Below are 13,256 nucleotides of genomic sequence, written 5' to 3'. Positions count from 1 at the left end.
TATTTTTATAAATACACAAATGTTGATAAGTAACTAGTTAGCACTGTATTTTTAGTGAGAAGCTAAAACAAAACAAAACTAAAAGTGTCATACTTCTAGTGAGGCTTAGTCACTTAGAAGAGGAATTTGTCTTTTTATTAATTTCCTTTCGAACCTTTGCTAAATAGCACAGAGAATTTTTACAGTCACGGCCCCTTTACACAGCTGTGCAGACTGAACGGAGTAGAGAAGTTCCTCTGGCTCCCTAAGCGATCAAACGCCTGATTTTGCCTCCTTTCTTTTTGTAATGCATGTGCCTCCTATAAGGCCACCTCTTCACAGACGATTCAAGTATATATGGCACATGGTTTAAGTGCTACCTCTCTTCACTGTGTATGTGATGCCCTTCCTATAAAGATCAAAGGCAGACTGTGTGACTGCCACTTCTTAGGGTCGTCTTGTCACAATGTAGCCCATATTCTTAATTAACACTTGATCGTCTTATTTCACCAGGTGCTATTTAAATGTTTGTGTTTTGATTCCTTCAAAGTGTAAAGTGGATTTTCTTTGTATTTCACGCTGTGCATCTCATAATCAGAACACGTCATGAATGGACGCTATACAGCTCTGGAGAAAGGAGAATGGAGACAAAAAGCAAAAATGATTTCATAAAGGTTTTCTGTGCGTGTCTACCTGCAAGTGACGGTGGGAGAGCAGGGAGACTGTAATGTTTGAGACCGTGCCATTTGGAGAGGAGGGAAAGGGCACTCCAGGCAAAGGCGTGACATGAAACTACGACCCATCTCAGAGTCCAGTAAGGCTACAGTGTCAAGCACACGTGGAAGCGGTGAGGCTGGAAGAGCAGGCAGGAGGGGCCAGACCATGAGAGGTCTTGAGTGAGAGCATGTTGAAATTCAATCCTAAAAACAAGGAGCCACCAAAGAGCTTTAAGTAGGAGAGGGACAGTCAGATTGATAAGATCACTCTGGCTGGCGTGACTGAGACTCAGGCAATAATGGACGCAAGGAGACGGCAAAAGGATACTCGATGTTTTACCATGCTAGGTGCGGGCCAAAATAACGCAGTTTGGTGTTAACAGGTCTGTCTGTTTTCTACTACACTATTTTGCCTCCCTAGGAGTGTACATGGAGACCAGGTAATTAGATTTCAGTGTTGGGGAGAAGCAATTGTCTAGATAACTTTCACATTTATATCTAAAGCAGCTAGGTGGAGGTCGCTGTTATAACCATGAAAAAGAATACAGGAGGAGAATCAGGTTTGATAGAGCTAGTAGGGCACATGTTTAGATAATTATGGGAAATTCAGGTATAGATGTTCAGGAGGCAGGACACACGTGTGTTTGGTTGTAGGAGAGATCTGACCTGGACGAGGTCTGAGTCGCACCCCACTTTTATTCTGCCCACACATTCTACTATCTCTCCTCTCTGTAAAGGTTACTAAACACTAGCGGCAAGGTCCTTCACTTGTTTTAAATCAACCCAGAGTGCAAAAAATCCAACTGATCTGTATCATATGCACACAAATTATATCTGGCTTGCCCCCCAAAAGAAGGAAAACTTTTGTTTGAGCTGAACACAAATATAACATCATTATTCTTAAGGAAACTATTTTGCTCAAATATCCAAAAATCTTACAGAAACATTCTAGACTGGAATTGGCACTCTCAGAATATGATCACTGGTAGTTAGAAGTTGTTTATTAAGAAAAATAAGGCCAAATTCTCTGTCTGATGTCTTTACTGGGTTAGTAGATAAAGGGAAAAGCACAATTTAATACTTCTAAATTTTAGCACAACACTTAAAACAGTCTCTCGGATAACACTGAGAACGAGTGACGGAAGTGTGGATCAGAATACCCCTAGGTAGGTTTATAGCCGCGTTTACACCTTATCCAAACATATCTGATCATTGGACTGATGCCAATTTCTCTGGATCCCTAAACATTATCCCACAGACCTATTCTTAGCTTTTCTCTTCCTTTTAGAAATCAATGATCTGAAGGAAGACAAAGACATATGCTTATGACATTTGTTTTAAGTAGTTTTTGCTGGTTCGGCCATGGCTAGGACACTGACAAACTCCTCAGAGCCCATACTGAGGAGGATTACCAAATGAGGGAAAGTAATCTGTAAGAGAGACGGTTAAGGAAAATGATGTTTAACTTGGGGAAGACTATAGGTAGAAAACAGAAAAGTAGCCTTCAAATGCTTGTACGCTACTGTGCTACGAGGTTAAATCCTGTGGGCCTGGAGTTAGCTTGAGCTGTTTTAGTTTCTGCGTGGAACTGCTCCTGGTCAAGGCCTGAAACATAATGATTAATAGTGTTGAGAGGAGTTTCAGAGCAGTTTGTATCAGCTTGTCAATACTGCCAGTGAGATTAATGGTTCGTACTTGGTCTCCCTAAGAACTCCGAAGGGCTTTGTTGTTACATAGCAGAAATATGTCAACATGACCAAAATCAAAAACACCTGGCTGAGATGCCATTTGGAGCTCCCAGGTTCCCAGGTGTTCCACGCATGCACCTGTGGTTCTTGGCCCACAAGAGAAGATGCATCCTACCCAGCTCTTACTGAGGGGGGACAATAGGAGCCTGCAGCTGGCTTCTCTGAGGCTGGCTGTGAGAGGTATTCCTACGCTGATGCTGTTGCTATACTGTGCCCTTTCCCTATAATAGCTGTAGATTTGTAAGCATTGTCATTTGTGTCCTATGAGTCTTCTTTAACCATCAAACTCTGTTTACCTGCCACTGTTATGGCAGTTGTTGTAGGGAAAAGAAAGAAAATTAATGTATAATCCAAAGAGAAACAACTAAGGTCACAGGTAAAAGATACAAGAAGGTGGATTTACCTCGCCTCGCAAGGCCCTGAGCGAGTCTCTAGACGTGTTCACCAAATATCAGTGAGAGCCGGACGCTCATCTGCCGTGAGATTACTGCAGTGGACACACAACCGTAAGCTGCCCACTGACCTCGAAGAGCTTAGAGTTTTTCCTTCAAAAACAGTTTTTTTCTGTAGGAACCATACCTGTGATGTCACCTTTCCAGCGATCTGCATTCGCTCAAGTTCAGCTGGAGATTTGACCAGCCGGAGGCGGTGGACCAGCCACTGGACGGCCCGAATCTTGTTCTTGCTCCGGGCTTTGGCCTCGGTCAGGCGCTGCATGTAGTCAGCGTGGAGCTGTGCGTTGGCGGGCCGCATCCAGTCATACCAGAGGGTATGTGTCTCAGCTTGAAATGAGAAGCCGAAAAGTGAATTTAAAATAAAACTAACAGCGACAAGAAGTACCAGCTGTCAAAATGACTTAAACGAGTCAAAACTATGAAACCTGGAGTGTGGAATGCTCAGGGGTTGAGCACAAATTCTCTTAGGACTGAAGTAATTGATCACTTTGATCCTAAGTCATTGGAAAGGCCATTCCCTGAAAATGGCAAGATATTTTGAGACTGAATGTACAACTTTTCTGCCCCAAATCTTCAGTGTTCTTTATAAAGACAATTGATAAGACTAAAGCCTCATTCAAGCTTTGATTATATTTATTATTTACTAAATGTTAAAGAACAATTACAATTGTTCTCCACACCACAACTGAGCTCGTGGCATTGCCGAATAAGTGAACACAAGAGGACAGAAAAATATACTCGGATCGTGACGTTATGGTTAAAAGCGTTCCATCCCGTTACAAACAATCTCAGTATTGATGAAAGGAAGTTCCTCTCTCAGGAGCAATTATTCATGAGCTACAGAAACACTATACTTGATGACATGTGCTAATTCATGCTTACCTGGGACATCTTTTTTTTCCCCATCTGTTCTGTATCTTCATTACACTCACAGTTCACCTTTTAACTTTAGAGACTCTAGGAAAGGGCCTATATCTGCCTGAGATATAAAACAAGTGGGCTCATTGTGAAAATGACCGCCACTTAAACCAGCTCTGCATTCATCCATTTTCCCCTCTGACAGCAGCCAAGGAGCAATGCTGACGACAGTCCATGTCTGAAGGGTTGTCTGTTTCGTACAAAGTAACTTGGGACAGAGGAGGAGAAAAACTCTAAAGGTTTTGATTGGATATATGGTAGTGATACAGTCTTCTAAATATTTTCATTCTAAAATAAAAATGGTTTTAAATGTATATTAAATATAAAACACTAATCTTATTTTTAATACAAATTTGGTTGTGGCTTTTCAAAAGTAAAATAAGCTCGATTACCTGTTCTCAGTGCATGAAATCACGGCCCAATATTTTTAGGTTGTTATGCTTTTAAATAAATATAATTTCGTTAATCTTTTCTGTTGCCTAGTGCTTTTATCTTGTAGACTACTAATGTTAAGAACGATGAATGAGAAGTGCTTTTGAGAAAGACACTTAACGTGAGATTTTCACAATACTAGGTTAATGAAATTTAAGAGTGCCAAACATGACAGCCAGGAAGTAATTCAAGAAATCAAGAACTACAAAGAAAATGGTTCTGTGCCCCACATTTATGAAGACTTTGAAGAGATAAGAAAGTTCCACTACCTGAGCTGGGTAATTCTCTCTGCAGAATAGAAAATTTTATAAAGTAATGAAGAGAATGCAAACATATCGGAACTTACATATTCAAATAAGTATTTTCTTTCAAAGGAGTCTTTGTAGGAAACAAGTCCAGTAAATTCCACGATTGTTAAAAACAATTTTGGAATTGTCTTTTAGAAACTGACTTCACAAATGGTTTATAAACCATGCAAGAGAATCAGACTAAAATTTTACAATCATACATTGTTTTGTCTAAAAATCAGTATTTTTAATGTAGGGAGGAGGCAAGAGAACGAAAGTGTTAAATCAAGCTACATTCACAGACTGCAATATGCTGATCAGCTGGGCAGCCAGGCCAGGAGGACACCTGCAGAACAAAGGAAGGTGTCTGCTAGGATTGCTAACAGCCCATTCCTCACACCTGAAATAGGGGAAACAGGAAAAACAGTCTTTCAGCGGCTGCCCTACATAAAGTAAAATCGTTCATTCTCTACGGATAAAACCATGGGGGACCTGTGGATTAGAGGCTGGGAACTGCCAGCAGGCCTTTCACACTACATACCCTTCCCCTTCCCCTTCCTCGCTGTCTGTCTAAAAGGAATGGGTAAACAAAGTGTTTAAACTATAATTCACGGGAACTAAAGAATGATATATAAACTGAATTCTCTGAACACTGGGGTCCCTCTGTGTTCACTCACTGTCTTTGTCTCTCTTAGGCTCTCTCACTCTCTACCTCTGCGAGGAGACCACACTCTGGAGAGTTATCCCTTTTCTAATGAACTTTCCTTTTGACGCTAACTCTGGTGCGTGTGTTGAATTCTTTCTTCACTCTTTGCCAAAGGTCCCCCTTCTTCTCTCAGTGCAGGACTTGGTCTCTCCCCACCAACTCCACAAAAATTTGTCCTGTCCTGTATCATTTTCCAACTTGATCGTCTTATCTCCTAAATTTGGCTCTATGTGACTTTTGGATACTTCAAAAATTAAAATGCGTCCAGAGCTGTAGATTTATAAGAACCACTAAGGATAATTTATGATGTAGTGTAGGTTCTGAAAAGTACCAGAAAAGGAATCCCAAAACATTGCGAGTGATCATAATTTCACTAGAATGTAGAGAAAGTGACTATTTTGAGGGAAATGAACTTAGTGATGTATATGAATCGCCTAAAAATTTTGTTAAAATGCAGATTCTGATTACTAAGTATGGAGTAGGGGCCTACGATTTTAAATTTCCAATATCTATTATGCATTTGTAATTCTAATATGAGTCACCAGGTGATCGTTATGCTGGTGATGCATGAATCATTCTTTGAGAATACTACCTCCTTTTGAAGAAATGGCAAAAGCAGTAAGAAACAGTGGTCAAAAAAAAAAAAAAATAGAGGTGGTCAAAGGTCAACAGGCTGGTTAGTAATCTTGAAGAGTGGCTCATGCCCATCTTTCTAGTGTGAAATCCCATCTCTCTCTGGGATTTCACAGAACAGTTATAGTCTATGTGAATGAATAATCTAATAAGATTTAGCAAATGAATAAGTCTTCAAGTAGCCCAGTCTTATGGAAAAGATTTTTTTTTTTTTCATGGTACTCAAGGAAAACCCAGCTCTGGACAATCATTTTAGGAAATTAAGAACTTTGTCTAAAGAGGCGAGGAAGGTCTTAATCCCAACGTGGCCTGTGATTTGACTTCTGCTCCCACGTGTTACCTTTCAGTTTCGGTACCAGATGTTGAAATTCTTCCAGCATGTAGGCTTCGTCCACTCCAGTGAGAGCTATTGCTCCATCAGTGCCAGATCGTGGGCCATCCCAAAGTTCTCGACTGGGGTCTCTCCGAGGCACGAAAAGTATGGCCTTGTGTGCTGGTAACTGCTTGCCAGGTAGGCTTTGAAGGACCAGAATGCTATCGGGCTCTTGAAATCCACACAGGTAAAGGAAATTGTTGTCTTGATGGAAGGTATAGGGGATGTCATTGCTCATGTAGTATGTCGGGTTGGACAGCAGAACTACTGTCTGGTCTGTCCCACTCTGCCCTTGTGTTTCCTTGTGGATCAGAGACATTAATTTGTGCCTGCGAAGTGCATATTCCACCTGGGACAGTCCTGGAGTCACCTCCCCTAGAAAAAACAAACAATAGTGAAGCTTTGCATTTCTATAGTGCTGAAGTACTTAAGGTAGCTTAATATTAGATGGAGACATCCAAGTTCACTTCTTTAATTTATGCCAAATCTCCTCATAGTACATGGAGAATTATGGAGATAACTCAGGTTTAAAATTTCTATTCCACTGCAAAAATTTGGAAGAAATGATAGTTAAATGTGGTTCTGCCAGAAAACTGGGATCATGAGTCCTTTACGTCTATTCCAGCTCTTTGGTTCATTCTTTCACTCATTCGATCAAATACTTGTTGAGCATTATTATGTGGAAGGCATCGTTAAGGATATAATCAAAGCTGCCCTGAAGTTTCAATATATGAGGTGAAGAGAAGGGTCGTATTACCTGTGTATGACCTCCCGAAAAGAATGTAAGCTCCGTGAGGATTTTTGTCTATCTGTTCAATGTTATATTCCCAGAGGCTAGAATAACAACTGGAATACAGTGGGCATTTGATAAATATTTGTTAAATGAGCTATAGTTTTTAACACAATAAGAGTTGAAGGCCAAAAAGCTTTCCCTGACTTCAAGAGCTAGAATAAATTTCTCCTTCTGAATTCCAAAGACATAATAATAACTTTCTAATAGGACTTGTCATTCTCTACCTTGTATTAACAGTGATCTAGGTATATATAATCTCCTTATCGGTCCACCTTTGGATCCTCCAAAAACTCTAATAATATTGAGTTTTATAAAGACTGAAAATAAAACGCTCTTGGGGCTGTCATGAGAATCAAATTTGATAGATTCTTCAGGATTGTAGACTCCCTAGAGAATCTTTGGAAAGGCATGGATTTAATCTGTTTCCTGAACTGCATGTAGGCACACACAATTTTGACATAATTTCAAGAGGCATAGATTCCTGTAAACCCACCCCCAAAGCCCAGATTAATGACCTCTGTTATGAGGTGTCATGTGTTAGTTCTTCATGTTAGTTGTACTAGTACCAAGCCTGACTTCTAGCCCAGTGATGACTGGACAAATGCTCTCCTCCGAAATAGAAATTAGGCCTGCTTTCACTTCATGTTTCGAAGTAAAAGAACTATTGCAACGATCACTCACGAAAGCTGTATCCCTCAGCCTACACTTAGCAATAGTAACAGTAAAACACATCTAATGCTTACTGAATACTTATTATGCATCCGGTACTATTCTAATTATCTACACATATAAACTCATTTAATCTTTACAATGACTCTACAATGTGGGTAGGCGGTCTCCATATGCAAGGATGGAGAGAGAGCCACGAAACACTGCTGTATGGAAAAGTCACAGAACAAGGCAACTTGTTTAAAAAATGGAGAGAGAAAAAAAATTTAGGAAAGAATCATGACTTATAGAGTGGTGATCTATGGGGAGTGAGATAAGACTGAAAATTTCTATTTAACATGCTTTTTAATATTATTTGAATTTTGTTTCAATGATTATATACTTTTATAATTAAAATCCCAAATAAAAAGAGGCTACAAAAGGGAAACCACGGAAAGTCCACTCCATACCCATAAACCTACAATGACTCTGTCCCCCATTGGATCGAATTCCAACTCTTCAGCTTGGGTGCTAATGTTCTCTTCCAGTGACTCTAATTTACCTGGCCAGCTTTACTGAGATATAATTTACATATGATATAAGTGATCCACTTAAAGTGTACAATTAAATGGTGTTTGGCATATCCATTGAATTGTACAACTATCCCCACAATCAATTTTAGAATATGTCATCACTCCAAAAAGAAACCCCGTGCCAGTTAGCAGTCACTTCCCATTTCCTCCAAATCACCTCCAGTCTTCGGCAATCACTAATTGATTTTCTATCTCTATGGATTTGTCCATCGTAGAGATTTCATATAAATGCAACTACACAATATGTGGTCTTTGGTGACTTGTCTAACTTTTTTCTTATCATTCCCCCAATTATTCTGAAATTACTTCCTTCTAATGTCTTACGTAAGTGTAACCTGTTTTTTCCCTATTACTTTGCTTACAATGTGTCTCCTTCCTGAAATTTTTCTTCCACAATTCCCCTCCAAGATCTTAGGCTCAGTACTTGTTAGTTTTTAGACTCTTCTCATTAAAAAGGCTTTTCTGATTAGCTTAAACCATGTTGATTGGTCCCTTTGAATTTCTTTAAAGTTAACTATTTCTTTATATATACACACCTACAGTTAGTTGTATATAAATGCAATCACATCACACTGAACTTTCAACAGTTAAACATTTCCCCCACTTTTTCATTCATTATTTGATTCTCACTCCCCTCCTCTGCTTCTACCCCCATCAGCACCTCACCCATGTTTGTGATTTATTATGTATCCTTTCCTATTTTTCTCAACATATACATACCATATACCTGCAATTAGGGTTTTTTTGGTCCCTTGTGTTTTACAAAAATGCGATACTATGCACTCTTTACTGTATCTTGCTTTTCTAACACAATGCCTCATGAAAATCCCTCCCGCCAAGCCATCTGGCATAGCTTCGATCCCTTCTGCTTGATGTCTTCATAATATTTCTTGGGGCGATGTCTCATAACTTACTGAACCATTTCCAAACTGGTGGGTTTTCATACTGTTTCAGCTTTTTGCTGCTATAGAAAACCTCTCCGTACTTATATCCTGGTACTTTTATGTTCTGTATACTGGTGCTTTTATTTCTGTGAGGTAGTTCTGTAGGAGAGAAATTGCTGGATTCACCTTTGAAATTTCTTAGTACTCATATTCAGTACACATAACTCAGTTGTTTAATGACTGAAACTATCTATTTTTGTTTTACCTATGTATAGTTTACCTCTCCAGCAAATTCTGTAGTTTCCATTCCATTAATAAAATTTTAATTATATTTATCTACAATAGAAAAAATTTACATTTTTATTGATGAAGTAAATAAATAAGAGACAGCCCTATTGGCCAGATGGAATCAGGAAAAACTACAGAGTTGGGCCTATAAGAGCTCACATCACATTTCTTTTTTTCATTGCATTTTCCTTTTGGGATTGAGGTGGCTAAGAGTCCCCTGGGGCTTCTGAGCAGAATACTGAACTTTGGACCAGAGCTCAGGACTAGCTTAACTAGTTATGCCCGATAATGATTCACCTTAAGCCTGTCCCTGTTACACAACATTGGAAATTTCCCAATTTCCCCAAGCAGTAAATACTCTTATAAAAGCTGAAACTGCTTATAATTGGTGGATTATCCAACCTTTCCTTTTTGTCTTTTTACTTTCTCCTTTTCCCGTGCTTTGCTTTTGGTTAGTTCACAGCTAAAGTCCATGTAATAAAACTAAATAAAAAAATCAATTTATTTTGTATTTTTCTTTTAATTTTGGAAGGTAACAAAATTCATGATTTTAATGACCTTAATTAATCTATGTGTTAATTATCTCATTTTTATTAATAACAAAGTATACATTTACATATTAGAAAGTAATTTCTGAAAAAAGGTATAATTATCTTTTTGTAAAATCAAACCAAAGCAGGATTGGAAAATCATCTCTCACACCCTTCCAAGCATTCCTCTTTGCTGAATCCAATTTTATACAACTGACTATATGAGCATATTTAAAACATTGGCTACATTTCCCCAAACTTACTAATTATCAACATTATGGGAGATCATTAACTAAATGTTTCCAAGTTTCTGAAGTCCCTAAGTGATAAAAAAAACTCTTGGTCACAACAGAAAAATTATCCAAGAAAAAAGACACCTTATTATTTGAAGGAGGAAAAAAAAAAAAAAGGTAATAAAGTGATCAACTTTAACCCTCGAGGTAAACCTTGCAGTTGTTATGGCTTTTGATCATAGAACTAACCATTATAGTCCATCTGGCCTAAATGCCTTCTGAGAAAACTGTATCTAAACAGACAAAATGGTAATCTTGTCAAGTTATGAAACATTAAGAAACAAAGTTAGCATTCGTCACATTTTATCAGCTGAGAGGAAAGTTTTATAAAGACTGAAAATGGATGGAAAGATACAGGTCTTTGGTACAGTCTCGGTATGTATTTTAATTATTCCCTGAAATTAACCAGATTGGAATTTGATGTAGTCTGAGTTTGAAGAATTCTTGAAAAGAATTGTTTAATATTAGTTTTTATTGTATATAAGGAAGTTAATATACAAACCAATCTACTACTATGTAGTTGGGGAATAAGGGTAAGGAAAAAGCTAATAAATGTTTTATTTTATCAAATAAAACATATATCTCTCTGAAAAAATGAAATGGCCAAATAGTAAAAAAAAATTCTAGATAAGTTTTATTTGCATACATTGAGCAAAACAAGGCAGACAGAAAGGATACATACTGTATGATTCGACTTACACGAAATTCAAGAACAGATAAAACAATCCACATTGATAGAAACCAGAGCAGTAGTTAAGGATGGAGGAGGCGGGGTTTGACTGGCGGGGGCATGAGGGAATGTTCTGGGGTGAGGGAAAGGTTCTCCATCTTGACTGCGGTGTGGGTTCTATCAGTGTAACCTTTGTCAAAACTCACTGAATTGATTATTTAAGATCTGTACAATTTACTGTATGCAAATTTTACATTAAAAAAAGTATATCACTTTCTAAACGCGAAATAACTTTTACACCAAGACTTCTCTCAGTTGAATTTCTTATCAAAAATATAACAATAAGAAACTTTAAAAAAATGCCCAGACAGTATTCTTTGGCATGGGTGTTATATACTATCTTGTTTAGTGTGGACTCTGAGTCAGACTTTTGTGAGCTAAAATCCTGGCGTAGCAACTTACTGAATAACTTGGGGAGAGCTACTACACTGCTCTGTGCCTCGGTTTCCTCATCAGTAAAGTGGAGATAGTAACAGCACCCACTTCACAGAGTTGTCAGGAGGATTAATTAAGTTAATAAAATACTTACAACAGTAAGCACTACATAAACATTAGTCATAATTATTACAACGAAGATTTACACTTGAAGAGGGGGCCATCCTGGTGATCCAAAGCCAAGCGGGGCCTTGGACAACCACTGCTCCTATGAGAGGAATTATTTACGTAGAAGCCCTGAAAGTCTTTGGCTTTTGTACGCAACAAGAATGGGTCTCAAGTGATTCAGGAGCTTCTTATCATTCAATTCTTTAGAAGATTCTTGTCTGGGCTGATTCTTGCTAATCTTTACCTCAGAGAATTTCTGGATATGAATGAGAAATATGCACAGAGGTTAAAGAGATAAATAGACAAGTCACTAATTTATAATGTACCAATATTCAAAGCACGTGAAAGTTATTACATTTCAAAATTTTCTTTTTCTCCCAGTATTAAAAAAATACTCTAAAATTCTGCACTAAATGATAGTTTACAAATTTTCTATAAGCTAGGTATCAGTATAATGGTACCTTGAAATGAGTAGTCAATATATATCACACATAGAGGTTAAATACATAGATTTATTCACTTATAAACTTATAAGACACATCTTTAGTCTTTATTAAAACCTAATCAGAAGATGAAGACAAGAAGAAAATGCATAATTAACATGAAAATACAGTTATTTAAAAAATTCTATAGGTACATAGGGAATGAGAAAAGAAGATACATTACTTTACAAAAACAGGTAGGCCTTGAAGTTAAATTGAAAAACTCTAGAATACAAAACTTTTTTATACTACTACTCTGCTTAATGTTAGCGTAATCTATATATATATATATATATAAAAAAGGTGTTTGAAATAGCTAGATAAATGTAAAGTCGTCATTTAGTAAATGTTTGATGGTGGAGATGATAAAGATGTGAAAGGACTGAAGAAACTGGGCATGTGGGGATGAGGACATCAAAGAGGTATGGGGAAGGCACACTAGGCTTCAGCCCGCGGCCTGGGGCCAAGGTTCTGGTTTGTTCCTGCATTATTAGGCATTCCAATCACCCAGCCATATGAGCACCCACCAGGCCAGTGGCGTGCCTCGGAAACACCCAGGGAGCTCTTCAAAACACATGGCCTAAGCCTTTCCCTCGAGATTCTGATCCAGCAAGTCTACGGGATCCTGGCATGTACGTATAGTAAAAGCTCGCCCAATGTTCTAGGCAGATTCGAATGACTTCAATTTCTGTCATTTCTTGGGCATATATTTTAATCTTTTAAAAAGTATAAAAATCTCACCACCAAAATAAATCTCAATCTTTTAGATATTATTGAAGTCAATCATGTTTAACAAAACTTAAAAAAAAATACACCTCTGCTCAACTAAACTATCACTGAAAGATGGATACTTTCAAGGGAAGAATTGGGAATTATTATCTATAACCTACTCTAGAACCAATTTTTTCCTCATTTTAAATATTACACTTGACAATCACTGTATTGTCTCAGCCACTCTAATTGATTATAAGGTAAATGGTAAAAGCATTCCCTCACATTGTGGGCCCCACAGCTGTATCCTGATTACTTCCCCATGACTCTGTTCACTGCTGCAGTAGGAGGAAAACCAGGAAGTGGTTCTGGATATATCTGGCAAGTCATTCTGACAAGCCCGACTCTCCAAACAGCCCTTTGTTAAAGCACTCAAAACCATATCACACATTCTAAAATTAATTTTGCTTAAAAGTGTGAAATGTTAGAAATCTAAGTTTTTGGAACTACTGCT

General features: G+C 38.0%; 1 protein-coding gene across 2 annotated transcripts in view; it reads right to left on the bottom strand.

The window, feature by feature from the left end:
• XPNPEP3 (X-prolyl aminopeptidase 3) overlaps window positions 1-13,256 on the bottom strand; it is a 45,751-nt gene that overhangs the window by 16,490 nt on the left and 16,005 nt on the right. For both annotated transcript variants that reach the window (XM_016162647.2, XM_016162649.2), the window contains exons 3-4: window positions 6,215-6,622; window positions 3,023-3,225 (exon numbers count right to left, since the gene is read on the bottom strand). In XM_016162647.2, the coding sequence (XP_016018133.2) occupies window positions 3,023-3,225; window positions 6,215-6,622 (611 nt within the window). The remainder of the gene's footprint in view (window positions 1-3,022; window positions 3,226-6,214; window positions 6,623-13,256) is intronic.

Source organism: Rousettus aegyptiacus, unplaced genomic scaffold (genome assembly GCF_014176215.1).
Source record: "Rousettus aegyptiacus isolate mRouAeg1 unplaced genomic scaffold, mRouAeg1.p scaffold_m13_p_2, whole genome shotgun sequence".
NCBI classification, from domain to species: Eukaryota; Metazoa; Chordata; class Mammalia; order Chiroptera; family Pteropodidae; genus Rousettus; species Rousettus aegyptiacus.
The sequence above is the reverse complement of the archived record's forward strand: the minus strand, read 5'-3'. Positions and strand labels throughout refer to the sequence as shown.